This window comes from Thermochaetoides thermophila (assembly GCF_000221225.1).
Source record: "Thermochaetoides thermophila DSM 1495 unplaced genomic scaffold scf7180000011820, whole genome shotgun sequence".
Taxonomy (NCBI): Eukaryota; Fungi; Ascomycota; class Sordariomycetes; order Sordariales; family Chaetomiaceae; genus Thermochaetoides; species Thermochaetoides thermophila.
In genome coordinates this window covers 2,267,707-2,288,903 of record NW_006383036.1, presented here as the reverse complement: position 1 = coordinate 2,288,903, position 21,197 = coordinate 2,267,707, and the positions used below count along the sequence as shown (strand labels likewise).

At 53.3% G+C, this 21,197-nt stretch overlaps 5 protein-coding genes and 1 pseudogene across 6 annotated transcripts; 2 read left to right on the top strand and 4 right to left on the bottom strand.

Moving 5' to 3' along the window:
• Positions 1-1,558: 1,558 nt before the first annotated feature.
• On the bottom strand, positions 1,559-2,065 carry CTHT_0056190 (uncharacterized protein; the record flags this gene model as incomplete). The annotated part of the gene is made up of 1 exon (XM_006695881.1): positions 1,559-2,065. The coding sequence occupies one exon, from the start codon at positions 2,063-2,065 to the stop codon at positions 1,559-1,561; it is 507 nt and encodes a 168-aa protein (XP_006695944.1).
• Positions 2,066-4,127: 2,062 nt separating this feature from the next.
• CTHT_0056180 (uncharacterized protein) lies at positions 4,128-4,995 on the bottom strand (the record flags this gene model as incomplete). Its single annotated transcript, XM_006695880.1, has 3 exons — positions 4,128-4,571; positions 4,659-4,708; positions 4,767-4,995. The coding sequence occupies 3 exons, from the start codon at positions 4,993-4,995 to the stop codon at positions 4,128-4,130; spliced, it is 723 nt and encodes a 240-aa protein (XP_006695943.1).
• A 406-nt stretch (positions 4,996-5,401) lies between these two features.
• CTHT_0056170 (uncharacterized protein) lies at positions 5,402-7,112 on the top strand (the record flags this gene model as incomplete). Its single annotated transcript, XM_006695879.1, has 4 exons — positions 5,402-5,438; positions 5,545-5,876; positions 5,935-6,873; positions 6,936-7,112. 4 exons carry the CDS (start codon positions 5,402-5,404, stop codon positions 7,110-7,112), a joined length of 1,485 nt encoding a protein of 494 aa, XP_006695942.1.
• Positions 7,113-9,074: 1,962 nt separating this feature from the next.
• CTHT_0056160 lies at positions 9,075-11,074 on the bottom strand (annotated as a pseudogene; the record flags this gene model as incomplete). The annotated part of the gene is made up of 8 exons: positions 9,075-9,396; positions 9,452-9,765; positions 9,818-10,019; positions 10,121-10,399; positions 10,451-10,561; positions 10,617-10,722; positions 10,797-10,868; positions 11,038-11,074. Coding segments are annotated over 8 exons (1,443 nt in total).
• Positions 11,075-14,015: 2,941 nt separating this feature from the next.
• CTHT_0056150 (uncharacterized protein) lies at positions 14,016-17,523 on the top strand (the record flags this gene model as incomplete). The annotated part of the gene is made up of 2 exons (XM_006695878.1): positions 14,016-17,364; positions 17,429-17,523. The coding sequence occupies 2 exons, from the start codon at positions 14,016-14,018 to the stop codon at positions 17,521-17,523; spliced, it is 3,444 nt and encodes a 1,147-aa protein (XP_006695941.1).
• Positions 17,524-18,146: 623 nt separating this feature from the next.
• Positions 18,147-18,776, bottom strand: CTHT_0056140 (putative splicing factor; the record flags this gene model as incomplete). The annotated part of the gene is made up of 1 exon (XM_006695877.1): positions 18,147-18,776. The coding sequence occupies one exon, from the start codon at positions 18,774-18,776 to the stop codon at positions 18,147-18,149; it is 630 nt and encodes a 209-aa protein (XP_006695940.1).
• Between the last annotated feature and the right edge of the window lie 2,421 nt (positions 18,777-21,197).

Sequence of the window (21,197 nt, the reverse complement as noted above, 5' to 3'; positions counted from 1 at the left end):
TTTTTGTACTGGCTGCATTTGTTCACTTGTGCTTAAGTGTTCGGGATTTGGCAAGGTCACGGGTGTGGGTAATGGTAATGAGCATGATGGATGATGAACGGACATACGAATGACAGGGACGGCAATGGTTGGGACAGGATGGCATAGCATGGGCGTTGGCGTTGTTTCGTCCCCCTTTCACCCCTTTTTGCTTCTAAAATTCTCAGCTGCTCTTTGGTTTCCTCTGCTACTTTCAGCTAGAGTCACTTGCCGAGGCGTCGGGTTTATGATGAATTAAGCAGAAGAATGGTCTACTCCATCTAGGTACGTATGTCGGGAGATACCCCTTTACAGAGATTTACATACTCGTAGGTAGTTTCCTCGGCTATTTACCAGCCATTTGAAATGTACGACTGTTCAGCACTCATCTGACTAGTCTTATCACCAACTTCACCAACGTCCCAGTCTCTGGTGTAGTTTATGGCATGTAAGGCGCGATGTTGTCTGTCTTGGCTGGCGTTACACACATGGCTGTCACGCGATCGCCCGATGCGAGATAAGAGACAGACCCTCCGATCTCACATACGGATGTTTCTCGATGGGTCTCTTACTCTCTCTCTATCTCACTGCGGCCGCCTCATCCACCAGATAGGCTAAGAGAAAGGGCCTCTTTCAGGCTGGCCGTTAGAATTTAAAACCGACGGGAAGTGGAGGACACGCGCCGGAGCGAAATGGAGCTTGGCAGACATCACACGTATCCAGAATCCGTACTTATCAGTGACGGCGTGCCGCAAGTGATGCATGTTTCATGCAGGTACCGATCCTACCTACCTCGACCCAGGGGGTAACTCTGGAGTCTCCGGGCCCCGATCCCACTTCATTGCTTCAGTGGGTACAAAAAACGAGTAGTTATCCAACGTCATCGTCTGATGGGCCGCGATCCGTCCCTCCATCCCCGTGAAGATGACGCCAGAGCAACGAAACCTTAATAATAATAGAGATGGTTTCGAGAGGGAAAATAAAAAAATTCGGACTACGCTACGCTTGCCAAGCTGGTTGGGTCGGTGTTCGTATCTAGTGTCGGTGAGGCTGATGAGCATAGTTTCATTCAGCTCGAGCAGACGGCGGCTCTTGGCTCTGCTCATCTTTAGGATCCAGAATGAGCGAGTTTATGCAGCTCTTTTTTTTGGAGATAATCATCGGTCGACGTCGCCGTTTTGGGAGGCCCAATGCGGTCGGTGATGAACATGCCCGCGGGGGGCCTGCTGGCTGCCTCGGCGTTCTGTTTTGGGTCCGGGAGAGTGCCGGGAGGAATATGATGTAGTGTACAGTCCTTGAATTTCCTTGTTACGGAACCGGAGGTTGGTGTTAATCTTGACTTGGCAGAGTGTGTGCGTATCAGGACGTCAAGATGGCGATTTTACCAAGGAGCGAGCAAGAGGCACAGAGCCCGCCCAGAGGATATTCTCTTGCTTCCAAATCGGCCATCTCGAGCTTAACTAGCCACTATCAAGACAATCAGGAAGTGGGAAACTTGTAAACTACGGCTCCAGAAATTAAGGCATGCTGAACTTGGGCATCAAAATGTCGTCATCTTCAAGGCCGTCGTTCCTCGCAGTTGCGAGGTCTTATTGGAGGGCCCCGAAATTCTCTGGAAAAGTTCTCCATAAATGGTGGACAACCCCAAGTTCCCAAAATGCACAACTGCGCGCTGGATGACGCTAACGCTCCCAACACTTCTACGACTCGAATTTTCATCTGGCGGTGGTCGTGCTGCGCACCGAGTCGGTCGCGTCGACGCGTCTGAAACCGGTGGTCCCCTGCTCCGATCCGGCGTGCGGACGTGCCGTCCGTTTTCGGCAGCCGGACAGCCGAGACTGCCGGATGAAGGCTTGTCGGTGGGGGGCGGATCGGGAGGAACCGTATCTGCTGGTGTGGAGAGCGTCGTCGGCATCGGGTGTGAGTGTAGACTGTAGGGCTGGGAACCGTTGGCGTCAGGGTTAGGGTTATAGGCGCGCAGCACCCAGCATTTGATGGAATGCGCCCAAAACCATATTGGTTGATCACGGTTTTCCTCATCTGCCATCTCGCACAATATCATTGTTCCCTTGATCCGAATCTAGAGTCAGAAGAAACAGTCGACAAGCGCAAAGACGTCATGATTAACGGCCAGCAGGCTTGAGTATAGTCCGGCCGTGGAGCAGGATTAACAGCGAAGCGAGCAAACTTTTGGCACTTGGCGAGTCGTCGTCGCGGCCGTCGACTCTCATTGGCTGCGGGTCCAGATAAGGTTGGTATCTGTTTGCAATTTTTTTGGCATGTTCCATGGTGTGGGGAAGAAAGTGCCGCGCTGCCTCAGCAGCTTCTCCACAGAATTTCCCTCGGGCAGCCAATGTCTAGGCATTTATGAGCCCGAAACGGCAAACCGACACAAAGGGCGACGTTTAAACCGCGCGCAGTACCTTGGCTCTTTTTCTCCAACTCGTCGCGGCCAGGAACCTGGTACACGGGTTGCCATGGGTGCTGCACATCTCCGCGCGACACAGCCCCAGGGTCGGGGACCGTGGGCCCGCGCGTGGGAGGATTTTTTCACGAGGGTGGACGGCGTGGACGTCATCGTCATGCGTACACCGTAGTCACGTGGAGGACGTTCTTGGCGTGGACAACCGTTGGCTGAGGGATGAAGTTCGCTCTCAGGGTGGCGTGTTCTCATTTCCTATGGCTCGGGCGTTGCAACATACGACAGCGGCCTGGTTGACTTAATTTGGCGTCTTACACAAAGCTATTCATTGCAAAACTTTAAGTCAGTGCCGTGATTCAAATATTCGCGAGTATCACAGAGTCTGTTATCTCTATCTCAGTAAACGTGCAAGGGTGACCTTGCTAGGAACCCACTAAATCCGGTGGGTCCGAGATAAGAAAGATCCTGTTTGCTAATTGGCCGATCGCGACCCCAACGTTATGGATGGAAGTGTTCCTGAGGCTGCGGCTCTTGAGAAGCCATTTCGTAATGAAAACTCAAGGGACCCACGCTTCCCGTCTCGGCCTGCCGCTCGCCGCTCGCTTGGTTTCCCCGTTCCAGCTGCGCGCCCTGGGGAAACGCGATCGCCGTATCCAACATCAAGACATACCGATGACGTCCATAGCAATGTCAATTCGCGCTGGGAGACAACAGTTTGGATAGAGACAAATTGTATCGTGGTAATGACAGTCTCTTCAATACTTCCACGGTGTCTGGAGAGCAGCGAGACAGTGAGATGCCACAAAGAGCTGCGGTGATGAAAAAATTCCGGCCGCGTTGACCTGCCTGATCTGATGATTACGCATCTTTCTTTCGGCTAGTCGCTCGTGTGCCAAGAACAAGGCGAGCGACAGCCCAGCCCTGCAGCAGGAAACAAAACCCGATCTCCAAAATGCCATTGGCCATGCAACCGGGGACATGGGAGAGTACGTACCTGTGTATCCCGCGCTTCCTCATCAACGTCGAGTTTGGGGTGAACTGCTGACTGACGGAGTAACACTGGGTTCGTAGCACATCATGAACGCTGCCTGCTACCATACAAGGGTGCCACATCTTCTGTTTTGGACCCCGAGATCGCAGTCGGTGGTTTTGTTCTGTCTGGGCCCGACGGCGAGCTCTTGCAACAAAATCGACCACTTATGGACAAGACAGACGCAGGTAGCTAAGGTTCACCGTCTGCAAGGTTGCCTCTGCCAACACACTTCCAAGCTCATAGAACTAACTGCGAGCTGCGCTAGACTAGAGTCCCGCAGCCAACTGTCTAGCAAGCAACGTCTTGATAGACAAGTGGCTGTCGCGGCAAAAAAAAATAAAAAAAATTAAAAAAAAAACGCCCAAAACGTTTGTATGCAGGCTGTCAACGCGCCGGCGAGTGTTAGATGTCCAGATCATCCTCCTACTGATCAGTGATCAGCTTGACCAACCCACGACCCCCACCCAGGGCCAGAGACTGCCGATCCGGATCGAGCTGTCCTCGATTTTACACATTGCCCCGAGGGCCGATATGGCATGGTGGCGCAAGTCAGGTGTTTGACAACAACTCAGACGAGATTTGGCGGTTATCAAGGATCAGTCGCCAGACGTAAGGTCTGATCTCAAGATTGAGCTGAAGCAGAAGCAGTGGAGATTACATCTCTCGTGGCGAGGTGTTTCGAGCTTGATTGGCTTCGTTAGCCCTTGCCTTGGGGCCAGAATATAACCCCGCTGGCTCCATCTTCACACGTTCGATGAGCGAAGGGCTCACCCAACGCTCTGGGACAGTGGAATCCGGGTCTGGAATGTCAGGGCATGCAACGTCTGGGCATATTGCTGCATCGTCTTGCATGAGGTGTTGAGATGCAGCGCGGGCGAGCCACACCACAACGTTGCCAAACTGAGTATGGAGGGTGAAGTTCGTGGTCCCCAGGAATGCCAGAACCTGGATCATCTCAGATTTGGCCACCCCCAAGGCGGGGGTCGCCTCCACGCTCAACCTGCCGCCACCGGTGAGAGTCAGCCAAAGGTTCCTGGGATGACCCGAGTGCGGGAGGGCCAGGAACGAACTGCGCGCCCAAAAAGGGACGTACCCGTTCTGTGTGTCGCATGTGTGGATATGTGTGTGTATGTGCGTATGCGAATGTGTAATGAGTTGAAAAAAAGCAGCGAAATGATTGCTTACAACAAACCATAGAACACTGCCCAGCTGCGGTTTCAGAGGCGCACTTCTCCCTGAACAACCTGTTCAGGCAGGAAGGGCACCTTGTTTACCCCTGTAAGTGGTACGTACCCCGTCCGTTCAGACTGGACCCATCAAACGGGACTCCTCCCGCGCTGGGGCAGGGCTCCGAGTTCTCGACAGGCTCGCTCCATTCATCGATGGTTCCATGCTCGACAGGCACCAGTGCTCCAGGGCGCCATGCCGCAAAGTGTGTTGTCGCGGGCGATTCCTTCCACCCCTCGTGTCTCCCGAGAACCACCTGAATGTGAACCGGGCTCCCCACTTTTTCTTGCCCCATCGCTGATAAGGAAGTTCTGGGGCGTTTCACTCGACCTGACGGCCTTGCCGTACAATCCTTTTACTTTCTTTTATATACCCATGCGCTGTCCCACCACCAGCTGCCATGCTTCTCTCCGTCACTTCCACAACACCTCCAATCCTCGCCTGGAGTTCATCCTTTTGCCCATTGACGGCTGGAGACAACTCCGACGTCTCCTCTCCATAGATTTGGGATCGACCTCCGCGTCAATTGACTTAGAACATACTAATTCGACTTTTGACTCCGACTTCGCCGACCACACACGCACACATAGGCACGCACACATAGACACGCACACATAGACACGCAACCGCACAAGCCATTATCGACGAAGCATATATACCACTCGACAACCTATCCCTGAACTTCCAAACAGACCGTCAAGATGGCCGACGTCATTTCAGACGATGGGAAACACTCAGGTAAGCCGCGCCAGCGCTTTCGAAGACCCGGCTCCAGCATCGCCCATCACCGCGGCCGACCAGCAGTTCGAAATCAAGCGTGCTGACAAAGCTGTCCCTCGCACAGCCAAGGACAACCTGAACATCGGGTTCAATGAGGGCGACCAGGCTTACATCATTGTCTCGGCCGCCATGGTCATGATCATGGTGCCGGGTATCGCTTTCCTCTACTCCGGTCTTGCCAGGAGAAAATCTGCTTTGTCGCTCATCTGGGTTGTCATGATGTCTTACAGCGTTATTGTCTTCCAATGGTACTTCTGGGGTTATTCGCTTGCTCTCAGCCCGACCGCAACAAACGGCTATATCGGTAACCTCGACAAATTCGGTCTCAAGGGCGTCCTCGGCGATCAGTCTCCCGGTTCTCCTCTCGTGTCGGAGCTTCTCTATTCGTTCTACCAGGTAAGCCATATTGAACGATTGGAGGATGAAGTAGCTGGCGGCTAACTGGGAACCGTAGATGCAATTCCTGGGTGTGACGGCTGCCCTCGTGATTGGCGCTGTTGCTGAGCGTGGTCGTGTCATTCCTGCCATGGTCTTTACCTTCATCTGGGCCACTCTCGTCTACTGCCCACTTGCCTGCTGGACCTGGGGTGCCAACGGCTGGGCCTTCAAGTACGGCGTTCTCGACTATGCGGGTGGTGGTCCTGTCGAGATTGGCTCCGGTATGTCGGCTCTGGCCTACTCGTGGGTCCTGGGTCGCCGCAACGAGAAAATGATGCTCAACTTCCGCCCGCACAACATCTCGCTCATCACCCTCGGTACCATCCTCCTCTTCTTCGGCTGGCTCGGCTTCAACGGCGGTTCTGCTTTCGGTGCCAACCTGCGTGCTACCATGGCTTGCTGGAACAGCGCTCTCACTGCAATGTTCGCTGCCATTACTTGGTGCATTCTGGACTACCGTCTTGCCAAGAAGTGGTCGCTCGTCGGCTGGTGCTCGGGCACTATCTCGGGTCTCGTCGCTGCAACTCCTGCCTCCGGTGTTATCACCCCCTGGGCTAGCGTTATCCTCGGTATCACCGCCGGTGTCGCTTGCAACTTTGGTACCAAGATCAAGTTCATGATCAAGATTGACGACGCTCTCGATGTGTTCGCTGAGCACGCTATTGGTGGTATTGTCGGTCTCATTTTCAATGCCCTCTTCGGTGCCGATTACATTATTGGTCTCGACGGTGTCAACATGGAGCTCAAGGCCGGCTGGATCAACCACAACTGGAAGCAGCTGTACATCCAGGTTGCCTTCATTGTTGCCTGCTGCGCCTACACCTTTGTCGTCTCTGCCCTTATTGCTAAGGCCATCGACATGATCCCCGGCCTCCACCTGCGTGCGTCGTCCGAGGCTGAGCTGCTCGGTATGGACGACGACCAGCATGGCGAGTTCGCTTATGACTACGTCGAGGTATGTATTTTCTTGCTGGTTCCCTGGTTTTGCATCACAGAAACTAACATCGCTGTTCCCAGGTCCGCCGTGACTACCTTGCCTGGACCCCCGCTGAGCGTGAGCCCAAGGCCGACGGCGCTGTCATCATTCCGCAGCACGGAATTGAGGGTCACCAGGCTCTTCTCGAGAGCACGCGTCAGAACACCCCTACCCCTCAGGGCAGTGCCCCTGCCACGCCGCCAGAGAAGACCGTCTAATCTACTATTGGATATTTGCGTTGAGTTGCGTTGCCTAGGAGCGTTCCGTTTATTGCTTTTAAACCGTCTCTTTTTTTCTCTTTTGGATGCATGGGAAGCGGTAATACTTTGGTTTGAGAAAGGGAAGAGGAAAAAGCTAGACGCGGGGGGTTGTCTGCTCGCTACTAATCCCCGACACACGCCACATACACTGGACCGCAGCCTGGGCGTCGACTCTGTCGCTGACTCCCGATTTTTTTTTGGTTTATACTCTTATTCCAGTATACTGTTTTGGATGTCTTAAGTTTATTCTTGTTTGAGGCTGGGCATATCGTTGGTTGTATAATACCCCAAGGAATGGTCGATAGGTGAAGGAGACGATGAATACATTATAGAGGTTGAAATCCAAGCTTCTCTGGAAATGTGCATGCTGCACATGAAGCCTCTCTAGACAAGCAATTTAGCAACGTGACGCCACAATTGGCGGGAATTTCACTGGTTCACAGTCAAACATCGAAACAACGTCCTGTCAGCGTCCAAATCTAACCTTTCTCTATGATACCTACTCTGGCGCAAGTCATTCATTTCTTCCCCGGAATTGACAGCCGCAGCATTCCGGCTCTTCTCCGTCATGCTTGGTGATATTACCGGGCTTGCCAAGACGGAACTCCGACTGGGCATTGTAAGCCAAGCCGCCGGGCCAAGACCGAGCCAAGACGGAGACGGGCGGCGTTGCGACCGGGGTGATGGGCTGGACTCTGAGCGACGGTATAGAGGGAAGGTTGAGCCTGTTGGATTACCTGAGGAGACGAGTTTTGTCTTGCATTTGTGATTTGTTGTTCGGGGGCCGGGGGTGTCTTGCAGTTGATCATTTGATGAGGACTGGGGATGGGAAAAGAAGGAGGGTACTAAGTGCCAGGGGTGGCCACAGAAACGGGAGCTCAGTCCGTATCCTGAGTCTACCGCGGTGCTAAAAGTTTATCATGACGATAGAGATGGGAAATTTTAACCTGGTATAAGGTTATTGCGCTCGGCGGGGTTCAGGATGTTAGCACTGGCCTTGTTGGGTGGCCATGGGCCAGAAGGCAATGTTGGCAAGGGGGATAGGGATGAATTATGGCTTCTTGGGTGGCAGAGATGTGGTTTTGCTATGGGCGCAAGAGTGAGGAAAACAAGCATAAGTGAGCCTTGTCGTGGTGGCTGCTGTACCAAGCCGCCATACCGTTTGCATCTAACTGCTGAGCTTGCTCATATGGCGCAATACATCAATAACCGGATGCCTGCTCCAGGGAAACAATCGAGCCTCAGCATAACCTGACTGAGTTTGTGTGTTTCCCTTTGGTTCGAAACATTCGTTCTGAACTCCTGGACAGGGGCAGGACACAGCCTGCCAACATTTTCTTTGAACATCCTTCATCACTTCACCATCGAGGGCAGATCTTCCGAAACACCATGCAATCATCCAATCCATTGTGGCTATCTTAGAGGAGTTGATCCATCCAGGGAAGCCAGAAACCCAACTATACCAAACCATGACCGGGGGTGAGCCCGTCCGTAGTACAAGTGTGTGCAAAGATATGTGATAGATAGCATAGATGAGAAATGCCAGCGCCGTCCAACTTGCCAATCCCCCGTCCTGTATATGCATCCGTACCCGTCCAAGGTATCACACATCTACCTATTCGTCCCTTTTTGCCAGAGCCGGAAACACCTCTTTTCACCCCTTCCCCGGCTTGATCAAGGATTGAGAATGATCCGGATACCCCTACCTCATATGCCCTCGTTGTCATCCGCCTCGCCCTTTTCCCTTCCAGCTAGTTGAACAAACGTGGCATTTTGATGCAAATTCCATTTCCGTTCCCATTTTTGGTTGATCCAACCCTCTACCGTTTATTTCGTTGCTCCGACCGATAATAAGATGGAAAATGTATATGTGTTTAGGGAGGGTTAGTGATGAAGAGTTGCTGCTAGGTGGGTAAGAGTCTAACCCTCGTGCGCATCGTGAAAATCGTCCTCGTCGTGTGAGTCATTGTCGTCGGCTTTCTTGTGCTGGTTTCTGGCGGGAAGGTCCTTCTTGAGGTCTTGGAAGTCATCCAACGGCCCTTGCTTGTCAGTGTTTGCCTTGGCCAAATTCTCCCCGAAAGTAATATCAGCGTCGATCAGATCGCTTGCGTGATTCTCATGCTTGGACTGGCTCTTGGAGCGCCTAGGGGGAATCACCATCTTGGGGTCGAATTTCTGGCCCTTGACGACAGGGTAGATAGCCATAATCTGAGCGGCCTTCTTCTCGGCCGTATCGCCGTCTCTACCATGCCGTCAGCACATATCCTGGCATATTCAAATCAGATCCGAATTCTCACATTTGCGCATTGATGATCCACTCCAAATCCTCTTCACCCTCCTCCAAGCCACCAGGACCCCCTCTCACTCTCCGGAAGAGCCTGGGGTGCCACTCAATGCCTTCATTCGCTCGCATGGCCGCCTCTTCGCGTTGCCTATCCTCGATTTTTGTCTTTTCCTCGGTTGCGGTGTCATGATCTTGCTCTTTGATGGCCTGTACCGTCTTGTACCAAAGCTTTTGTGATTCCCTTTCATCCTGTTCCTCCAGCGGCCGAGTCAAGGGCGGAGTTGGCGTGGCCTTCAGTCCGTTGAAGAACATTTCCTTTGTGTGCGTCTGTATCTCAATTAGCCAGACTCGGCGTAAGTGCTAGTTGACTTAAACTTACCCTCATATCCTCAATGAACATCTCCTTATTCCAGTGTCCGGTAATCTCGTACAGGACGTTGCCCGTTTTCTCCTCAGTGATCTTGCCGTAAATGGCATTGTACGTACCACTGATCCAGCCCTTGGTCTTGAACTCGATGTCTGCGACGAGACCAATCTCCGGGCACTTTACATAGCTGTGGTCGCCCAGCTCGTACAACATCCTACCGAATAGTACACCTCGCGCGTACATGTTAGGTTGTGTGAGAATGCTGCAACCCGTCAGCTCATTGCTACAAACAGGCCCTGCCACATGGCTACTCACTATCGCTCCCCCTTAGCTGGATCCTTGCCCCTATTCATTAGCGTCAGGATGGCGATCCCTTCCATCAAGCTGGCAGCCGAATTGCCAAGAAACTTGCTCCTGGGCTTGAGAGTGCCGTCTACGCGAATGTGATGGTCGGGAGCCATGTAGAAGTAGCTTGACTTAGGAGGGTGATGTGACGTCTGCTCCGAGATGTAGTAAGCTCTGGTATTATCAGGAAAGTCCCAGTAGCAGGTGTATATCTCGCCAAGGATTGGGTTCAATGGCTTCTTTACCCCACTATTGCATGTTAGAAACACGGTCGTGGTCTAAGAACACCAGAAGACTTACGGGGGACGGATATGCCAACCACTAAGGTAGAACTTAACCACCGAGACGAACCTCTCAACCGGATCGTCGATCTTAGGGATGGGCAGGAGCATCTCTGGATGGCACATGAAGCTACGGCGGTTTAGCACAAAACCCTCGAGGATAGCCTCCAACGCAATAAACGTACTTGGTAATGCGTTCCAGCATGCTGCGTGGTTCGAGGATGAAAGTGGGCAGCGTCACCCTGCTGAGGTCGGCACCGGGACGGAGCTGGCTGACGATGTGCATGAGTACTGGGGAAAGGAGGCCAGTCAGCTCGCTGTCACTCAATTTTTTGACATCTTGGGGCTGGTGAAGGCTGACTGACCACTTCCTTGTGCGGGATCGAACGTCTGCTCGTCCTCCTCATTCGCCTCGAATCCATCGTCATCTCGAGTGCCTGTCAACCAGCATGTGTTAAAAATCGGCCTACTTCTTGTACGATACTCCAAAAAATCCATCTCTTGCCTCCAGTCTTGTGCCGGAGCATCTCTGCCGAATCCCTCCCTATACCAACACCTTCATGCTCAAAATGTGCCCAGAAAGGGGCGGATTCGTGCGCGACTCACTGGCATTGGAGCCCGCCCGAAAGCGGGAAGTAAGCATGTTCAACATCACGGCCCAAGCGGAGTAGGATATAGGCCTATTCGGAGTTGACCGGCGCGCTCGCACTCAAGCTAGCGGACGACTCAAGGACGAACAAACGGGTGGGGCAAGAAAATAAAAATGTTGAGGAAGAGCAGGCGTTGAGGACGAGGCCTTTGCGTCACAATGGCAGGCTAGGGGTGCAGGAATTAGCCCTCCTAAGCAGCAAAATACCGGGCTCGGCTACGAGAATCTCCGAGAGGACAAAGCGATCAATTTTTGAATCAAGTGGCCGCAGGGCTGGCTGGGGCGATTAGCATTACGTCGTTGTCAAAAGGCAGCACCAAACTTGAGCAGGAATGGTTCTGGAGCAATCCATGCCATGCAGCGCGGGATTCAAAGCTGCCCCAACACCTTCAGCGACTTCGGGCGGGGTGCTTGGAGGGGCAATGACGAGGGTCCCATGTGCTATGCCAAGGTACATGTTGTGCCATGCTTGCGCGCAAGCTACCTCCATGTGACAGACTTGGTTTGATGGAATAAAAAAAAAGCTTCCCTAGATCTTTTCTGACCAAGCAATATCATGGCCTTCTTTGCAGACAAATCATGACCCCAATTGGACAAAGATCTCATCCCCCAGTTCTTGATACTTGTCAGGCATACCGAATCTTAACATACCAAATCTTAATCCTGAGATATTACCAACCCAAAGTGGTGGGGTTCGAGATGTAGCTTTGCTGGAGCCCACACTAAGCGACAGCCATCCCCCCCACATTTGCCCTCGAGCTCCAGCAGGGGACTGTGCCGTTCCTGGCCGAGAGTCAAAGCCCAGACTACTCGGTGGGCATTTTTCTGAGCCGCACCTTAAGTTTCCACGTTTGACAAACTTTGAAGCACAGCTTTAAGAGGCAAGAATTGTAAATTGAGTAAAGATTCCTTTTGTGTCTTAATGTAACAATCCCAGGATATAGATACAGATGGTGGTATGCCTGAAGGTTTGAGACATGAAATGAGTTGGAGGTGTATGGCTGAAAAAGAATCTCACTGAACTGCACAGTTAGTAGAGAGAAGGTGAGAAAAGTCACAATCGTTCAAAAATGAGTATATCAAGCAACCAATGTTTGCGAGCTGATTCTTAGATAGTATTCGCATGGAGTGAAGAAGGTGTGCGTGATCTTTCAGTTGACCACTCGTCATTCAGCTTTACGTTTCATTGGCTCCAGAGCAGAATGACAATAGTTTTCTACGCACCCTTTGTGGCACTTGCCACCAACTGGGATTCATGCAGCCCGAGTCAGCCTCCTTGAAGCTGACCTCAGTCAAGAGATCCCAACATATTATCAGTAGTTTGGGAGCCTCGACATCGATGATATCCTTACACACGGGAACTGGCATTTTTGACACCAGCACAGGCCAAGGTTGTTGTACCCGTGTCCGGGCTGTACGCTGGCCGGTGATCAGACACAGGGCAGGGAACCCGAACCCGCAGATTACCAAAAGGTTGCCCCGCCGTTACAGTTTCAGATGTTGCCACCAGCCGCCAGCCGATAGCGTTTTCCGCTCTATACCAGGGTTTGTTAACACCCAGGATGTCTTAACTGTCCCTGATTTCATGACAATACGGATCTACTGCCATGTTCTCTGTGCAAAATAGCAAGCCACACTGGCCTATGAAGTTGCATGCAGCAACGGCAGTGGGTACTAAGCGGGAGACCTGGCAATGATGAAGGGTCACTATGTGGCCCGTTCAGCGTGGCTTGGCCGACGAAACATGCCGGCTCCCGGGGGCTGCTCCCAGGAGGCATGTGGAGAAAGGCTGATGCGGGAAGTGGCTGATCTGGGCGCTGAAACATGAAGCAATTGAGATCCATTCCAGAAACAAGGGAATGAGAGGTTTGGTTTTCTTAAAAAACGACGAGTGTAAGGGGCACAGCAGCATGACCAATGCAGCAAACCAGGCCCAAAAGGAAGAAAACCATCTCTCCGGAATCCCAGGAACGGGCCCGACTGTGCTCAAATCACCGGCGTCAACGTGTACAACCCACAGGCACTCACGAAGCAGCAGCACCTTATCGAGGCCCCATCCAATGCGGATGCAAGACTCGGTCGCTGTAACCCTGATTAGGAAGTCGATCCTTCGCTCAGCTAGCTAGCTCCCTGTTGCTTGCTGCTGGTTGATGAGGTGCTTGTCGCCCCGCCGCGATTCTGGGCACTCGACACTGGAGCTGGGCATCTCCACGCGGCATCTGCGCCGTCTGGGCAGCGAACTCGACCCGACACGTCTGCTCGTCCAGTTTGTCTCCGTCCGTCTGTCTGCTATCCATCTCCTTTTCGGTTCCCCGGCTGTACATTGGCGGTTTGGCTCACTGGCAGGCCCAGGCACGGCTGCAGAGACGTGCAGTTGCACTGACAGTTTGTCGCTTGCAGCAGAGCTCCCCCGACCGACCCAACCATTCAGTGTTCAGCCACTGCTGACACACACACCTCCAAGCAAAGCAACGCCAGATTCCAACCTTCTTCTCTCACATAGCCACAAGCTGTTAGTCTCCTTGCAGACCTTGCAGCTTCTTGTGTCTGCATATTTGTCCCACTCTCGTTCCCACGCTCCTGCGCTCCCACATTCCCGCCCCTCCTACATCCTCGCTCTCACCGACCGACGTCGCAACCTCATCTCGACTGCTCGATTCCGCTACTTTTGCCTGTCCTGATCGAGCCACATGCGGCTCCCAGAGCCCAACAGCAACGGGGCTCACTGGCAGCTCTGGTCGCTTGTCGGGCTACCCGACAGACTCGGATAACAAGCGTACGCTTTGTTCGCATCGCATTGTGGTCCAAGACCCACGCCCATCACAGAGCTTTGTGGCATAGCCATTGTTGAGGACAGATCGTGGATAACGCGTGTACGCACATCGGATTCACATAAGAAGTATCGTTAGCATAACTACACGAACAGATCACTATGATGGAGAACGACCACTCCACCGCTATTGCCGTTCACGATGACGGCCGCGTCTCGAAAAGGGGTCGTTTGATGGGAAAGCTGTTTGGTCGCGATCGCAAGACCACTCATGACGAATCAACCGTTGCCGCTGATCTGAATGACTTCTTGCACGGTTCGTCGCCCGACAAATTGCAGGTTGCCCATGCAAGCCCTCCTGTGCTGTCGAAGCTCGATACTCAGAGCGCTACTCGATACCCCAATTCCTCGGTCATCAGGGCCGATGGCGATACCCAACAACAGGAGCTCGCAGTTCGTCAGCGGCCAAAGAAACCCAGGAAACCATATCCTGTGAGATTTGTGGAAACATATCCTGAAGTCATTGGAGAAGGGGGAGACGAGTGTGATATCCCGCCCATTGAGGTGTCAAGACGTAAGAAACAACGGCAACCACCCCAGACGCCCGTGACTGGACCTCGAAGCGCACCAGCAGAGACCACACATCCGCAGACACCAGGTGGTTCCTTTGAACCGGCTCCTCTCCGCCGTGTCCAGACAGGCTTCTCTCCTAGCTCGAGTCCTGCTGACCCTGGTAGGAATGCTAACAATAACAATGTCCGTCACTTGGGGATCCCACACGCCGGGCAGGAGGAAAGGCGGAAATCGCTGCTGGAGATCCAGCAGGCTCAGATGCGCGAGGCTGAAGGTCGAGCCTTTGCCAATGCTGTACGAGCAGCTTCGGGCGATAAAGCTAAGCTTGGTAATGGAACATCTCCATCACCTGACAACGATGACGGGTCACCGACGACTGCCTCCGTAAACTCTTCTGCGCAGACTCTGCAGTCGAAGTCATCTACTCCGTCATCGTCACAAGCTCCTTCGATCCCCCCGAAACTATCAGCTCCGGGGCTTCAGCCTTCCCCTATCCTTCCCACGGATAAAAAACCACCTACCCAACCTCAGAACAACCAGCTACTTTCGTCGGGCTCTATCATGAGTTCTCCCGAGCGGATCAGAAAGCCAGGCCAAGTTGACACCAGCCCCACGGCTCCCGATTCCGCGGCCTCTGCAAATTTCCAACATCCGTTTGCATCTTTGAGGCAATGGAGCAGGGGTTCCGATAAGGACTACCCAGCTACAGGCCAGTCAGTGCCGTCTGCACCAAGCATGCACGATGTCGTGGTGGCGGCATCGGAAGAGGCTTTCAGGGCCTTTCTCACTCGCACTAAGCACTTATTTGAGTTGTTCCGTCTGCATGCTGAGAGCGTTCGTCCGCTCCTCCAGTCAGCACCCCAGGATCTGGCGCGGGCAGCCTTGTGGTGGTTCTTGACAGGCAGGACTGCCCTTGAAGTCGTCATCCGAGACCGCCCTACGACAATGACTCCGGAAATAGAGATGAGGGTTGAGAGGGCGAAGCAGCAGGCATTTACAGACCTGGCCAAGGGTTACTGGCTAGTGGAAGAAGCAATGCCTGAGGTTATCAACAGCGGTCGCAGCCCCGTTGACCGGGAAGCGGAGGCTGTTCGGACAACTCTCGTCTCTAGCCTCAAGAAGCTGACCGTGTCGATGAAGAGGAACGATATCATGCCCCCAGAAGAACTTTTTCTTCCGCAAGTCGTCGACAGGACCATTTGGCTTGAATATCCTCAAATTAGCCAGGACATCAAGACGTTGCTCTGGGGATTGCCCGGACTGGCATTTGCTCAGAACCAAGAGATCAGTTCCGGGATGACCATACTGGAGACATTGCCTCTGGGAGATTCTGCGACGACGTTCTGCTTCGCCCGCTTTCAGGTCGAGGCATACTTGATGGAACAGGGAAGGGAATCTCAGCGCCTTTTCCTCCCGTGTTTCTTGTCGACCGTCAGGCCACAGACTCAGTCGGACATTGTGTTTATTTTAGCAAGCCAAAACGGCGCCGTCCAGCTGCGCATCTCGGGCAATAAGAGTCACGGTCCGGTGTGGGATGATGTTCGGTGGCACCCAGAAACATGTCATATGGAGGTTAAACTGCCCAGGGGCTTCCTCCTCGTAATTAAGTGCCATCAACAAGCGTATTCGACACTACGCAGTATGTATGAATTTAGTGTGAAGGTGCATTCTACACTCTACCCTCGGCAAGACGAGAACTGTATCTTCAGGACTACCCTGCGGGCGTTCCAGTACTTCGACAATGATCCTCAAGCGAGGCAGTTCCCGAAGGAATCGACACCCAATTGTGAGGTCGCTCTCTTTGAACGGCTTCACAGAGAAGGCGCAGCGACTGGGCCGCGCACCTGGCACAAGGGCTACCGCATTGCGGTCGTGACAGGCCCTCGAACCAAGACACTGAGCGGCGTCAACCATACATACTCGCCCCAGCAGCCTATTCAGTTTGGCTTCCTCCGAAACGAGTCAAATGACCCAGCTCTCTCGCTCAAGTTCGACAATGGTCGTTTCAAGGGGAGCATGGTGCTATCGTTCGCTGAAGACAAGGAGAGATCTCGGATGCATAGCCAGCTTGTAGGCACAGCATTGGGCCGAGGTGAGGAAGTCTTTGGCGAAGTCCCGCTTCAGGGCGCCTGGTTCTCGGAGCGGTTCGGGGACTCCCTAGATAACGGACTTAAGGGACTTTCGTCTTTGCCTTGGACGAAGGCCCGCGTCATAAATCACGATAATGATGGAGATCGGCCTAAGTGCGTTTTAGCAGATCGTCTGCGCGTTGTCTATGAGTTCAAAGACGGCACCTTTACGGACCGCATCAACGTCGCTCCTGGTGAGCTTAAGATCCGCCTCGACGTCCAGAATCCCAGCTGTCTTATGGTCTTCCGCCAGCCGCAGGCCGATGCAACGCTTGCTATCACAGAAGTCAAGTCCGTACGTGATGTAGCCAATGGGCTGGCACAGGCTCTTGACACCATCCGACGATTACCAACCTTCCGGACTTTTAAGTTCCCATCTCTCGAGGCTCTGCACACTTTTCAAATGGCTATCACCGGCTTCAAGGTTCTCTTTGATGGCATCGCATCTGCCTTTGCCATATCTCGTCGGCGCATGGTCGTGCCGATTCATAAGAAGTGGGAAGCGGGCGCCACGCGCATTCAGGTCGTGCAGCAGGAAGGCGTCGTGCAGATCTTGGCCTTCTTCGAAGATTTTTCACACGGTCAGTGCATGGGGTTCCAGATCAAGGGGACTGATGTGTTTGAGGCGTTTACCAGAGGTGGCGGGAAGGCTGGGCTTAAGATTGTGGATGCCAAGTTCCCGCTGCCAAAGGTGCTTGCTCCTGAGGCGCAGGACGCGCAACAAGTTGCTGATGCGGCGTTCTTGTGTTTGGATTTGCCTGAGCTGCCGGGAGAGCATGATGATATTTCGATTGTATTTGATACTGATGCTGGTGAGCAACCCCCTTCCCCTAACTAGGATTCTCATTGAAGAGTTCAGGGACTGACTGGATGCAGAGCGTGACAGGCTTGCTGCATGTCTACCGGCGCCAGTCAAGGGCGCCAAACTGCACAAGCTCAAGAGTATCGGACGAGATAAGGGTCAGGATTAAACGGGATGGATGAAACGGCGCTGGCTCACCCAAACGCTCCCAAGTATCATGGAAACGAACTTCGGGCACGTTTTGGGGGTTTGTAACCTGCATGCATGGCGCGTGTGATACCCTCTTGAATGTAATTGCTGACAGGGTCAGGTGTCATTCCATACGTTTATGTCGGGATTCTTTCACCGGTTGCAGGCATACATATATACGTGCATACAACTGGAGCAGGAAATGATAAGGGAATGGGCAAATGCTACACCAATGGTACCGTCTGTAGGGTAACTGTAGATGGGCTATGGACTACAATTTATTTTTTTTGACTCTTCAGCAGGTGTGCAAATCATGATGATCCAGGGTTGACGGTGGTATGTGGATCATGAATCTATTCCATACAAGCAAGCACTCATGTACAAGACCTAGTGCTCAAGAGCTCTTGCCCAAGAAATAAACGCCTTAACTCCGTCCCTAAGCCTGTGCGCCTTATTGTACTTTTCATGTCTTTGACCTTTCTGGAATCCTGCCAGCGATCCCCGTCCGCCGTAGCTAAGCAACCACCTCCTAGCCATTCTCCTCGAAATATCAATGAGAAAGAACGACCTCGACCGGGTATCAAGCCAAATTACTTCGAGCTCTCAGTCGCGATACCTCCTCCTAGGCTCCGGGCTTGGCGAACGCGTCGGGCTGCGCGAACGAGGCTTCATCTTGAGCCACTTCTTCGTCGCCAGTTGCAGCTCGCGCTCCAACTCAGGACTGGGATTCTTGCGGTGAATAAAGTTGCAGAACCCGCCGCGCACACATCCTTCGCCAGAGTTCAGTCGACAGCATGCCTCGCGAAAATCTGTTACAGGACTCAACTCGCAGTAGACGGGGCGCGCAGCGTACCACCTCGAGTTGAGGTCCTCGCAGGCCTTGGCCGCATCCTCCTCGTACTTGAAGCGAGCGTACACGTTGCCGATCAAGTGGTCATTGTTGTTGTCGCAGACGACAAGCTCCTCGAGCTCGCCGTATTTGCACATCTCACACCAGATGTCCTCGTAGAAGGCATCGAAGTGGTTTTGCAGCTGCTGCTCGTTCATGCGGCACTTTGGATCGTGTGCCGGGTTCTGATAGAGGTTCGGCATGAGTATCGTTTGCGAGTAGGACGGCTTGACGTGCTTGCGGCTGCAGCGGTCGCCGTGGCGGCAGGCGCCGATTTTGTAGTAGAAGGAGCAGTTGACCTTGTCTTGCTCGGTGCCGAAGATTGAGGCGAGGAAGTTGGCCATTTTTGCTACTACGAAGATGTCTCAATCAAATTGGATGGGGGGTCGGCGTGGTTGCGCTGGGTAACGACGTTACGACTTTAAGCACGATGTGATTGAGGACGGCTCAGTTGGCGTGGGTTCGATATCTCGATGTTCGAGAAATCAGGGCTGGCGTTGTCAAAGCGGATGGCAAAGATAATGTGATCCGTGCGTAAAGCCGCCACATGTGGCTTGGCCAGCTTTTTGGGGTCCGTGCAGTGCCATATCTAACCCGAACCCGAAGAACTGTGGCTGAAATTTCCAGAAGCTCAGAACATCCACTGCGTCACAAGCTTTCGGCACCGACTGACCCTCAGTGGATGAAGCGATGAAACAGCCCAATGTTGCATTGTCCACAAATGCTATTGTTGGAAACTCTTTGATTTCGGCTCCCCCTCGCTTGCGACGTCCAACGTTTGTCATTGATGTGTGACACACATCACGATGTTTATCATTCAGACTCTCCATTTCCATGGAGTGTTGAACCTCAGACCGCCCATGAGATAGGGATATACCCAAATGTTGGGAATTATTGAGGATTTTCGAAAGCTGTTGAGCATGCCGCGGCTCTCGGTCTACAAAGAGCCAAGGTATGGTTGCGTGTCATCTTGTAAGGCGTCCTTCCATTCATCACCTCACAACAGCCGGAAGCATACCAGCATCAGCCTATTCCAGCAAGGGCTTGGCCAAAAGCAGCATCCACGAGCGTTGCCGAGACACTCAGCACAAGCGAGAAACATCGTCTCTGTCCTAAACGGGAACCTCGGGAGTTGTGTTTTTTTTGCCAATTTCACTACGTACTCTCTTGGGCAACGCACATTGCTCCGTATTCGCAACGTGGGAGGATCTCACACCAGTCACAGCCACAACCACATCTTCTGTCGCTGAGGTCAATTCAATCTGCACACGCGTCGCTCCACCGATCCACTTAATTCATGTGGTGGACAAAAGTCAAGTGATTGGCAACTTCAAGTGGACCAGATCGATTTTTTTGACGGAAACTCACCGGTCGGCCGGCGTTGCCGTTGTCCGGCGTCCATTTTGCCTTCGGGCGTTGAGGATTCGGGCACGATCATGGCGCTGTCAAGCATCTGGGAGAGCCTTGTCGTCTTTTCCATCTCGGAGCTTACCGACGAACTCTTATGGGACCTCTGACCAGTCCGGCTGCGAGCAACCGGCATTCCTGCGCCGAAACAAAAAAAAATAGCATTCAAAGTTTTCTTGGTTTATCCGGGAGGCCAACAATCGCATCGCATGTCGCTCATGGCTTATCCTCTTACCCCTCGCGCTCGCCGTGCCTTGCGCTTGGAATGCAGTTTGCTACCTGAGATTTTCAGCAGGCCATGACAGACTGCGAGCGGAACACCCCACTTGAGGTTTGGGAGAGCGGCCTCCCATTGGTGAGATGATGCAATGGGAGAGCGAAGCAAGCTGGAATGTGGACACGGTCGCTGTGCTTTGCAGCAGCCTTTGCAGCAGCGGCGGCGGGGTTATGGCAAATCCTACTCGGGCTAGAATCAGCCGGGCAGCAAGAATACTAGATAGCACTGGGGCTTGGGATGCACAGCAGCAGATTGGTGCTGCGGGAGATGAGAAGATATACCTCACAGTCAATGTGTCCGTGATCTGTGATCTGTACATAGATGCACTTCACAATGGCTGACACAAGCCACGAGCGCTGCGATCTGGCAGGGAACTTTTAGGGCTCTGGGTTGGTGATCAGCGGGCCGTCTTCAGGAGATCCCTGTCCAGGGCAAATTACGCAATATCCTGGGACATACAGGCCGCAGGTCGCATTCTCGTCAAAACGAATGCTGAGCAACAGCCACATCGCAAGCCCAAAAGGCCAGCTGTTCTAGGATGTTGCAACGGAGAACACAGCTTGCACAGCTCGTCGTTACATGGCCAGCCCGTCTCAGCCGACGGCTTGCGTCGTTGTGCGGCAGCAAATCACTGTCAGGCGCGGCCCCGCTCCGGCCGGTCTTCCCACGCTTCGCAGGCTTCTGATGGGTCTGACGTAGCAGTCCCGATCGCTGATGATCGCCGGCCCAGCGCCATTGCAGTGGCCACGGGCTGACCACTGCCCTCTGTGCCCGCAGTCCCAGCTGGACACCCTGGCATCCTGGAACCCCCATCTGGAATCCTGCCCTGGTTCTCCACCATGTTCCCACTGCTCCAGCGCCCATGGTGCCCGCTCGCTGGGGCATGCCAAGCCGCTAATCGCTGTGAACAAGTCGACTGGTCTGGGATCGCCCGCTGTCTTCTTGTGCTCACCTCCCACCAGACCAGCTCCTCGCTTCGAGCTGCTGCTTTTCCTTTCAACATTCCCCTCATTCCTGTGCTTTTCGAGCTCCCATGGCTCGTCAACCCGCTTGCTGTGCTCCTATCATCACATCTAAAGCC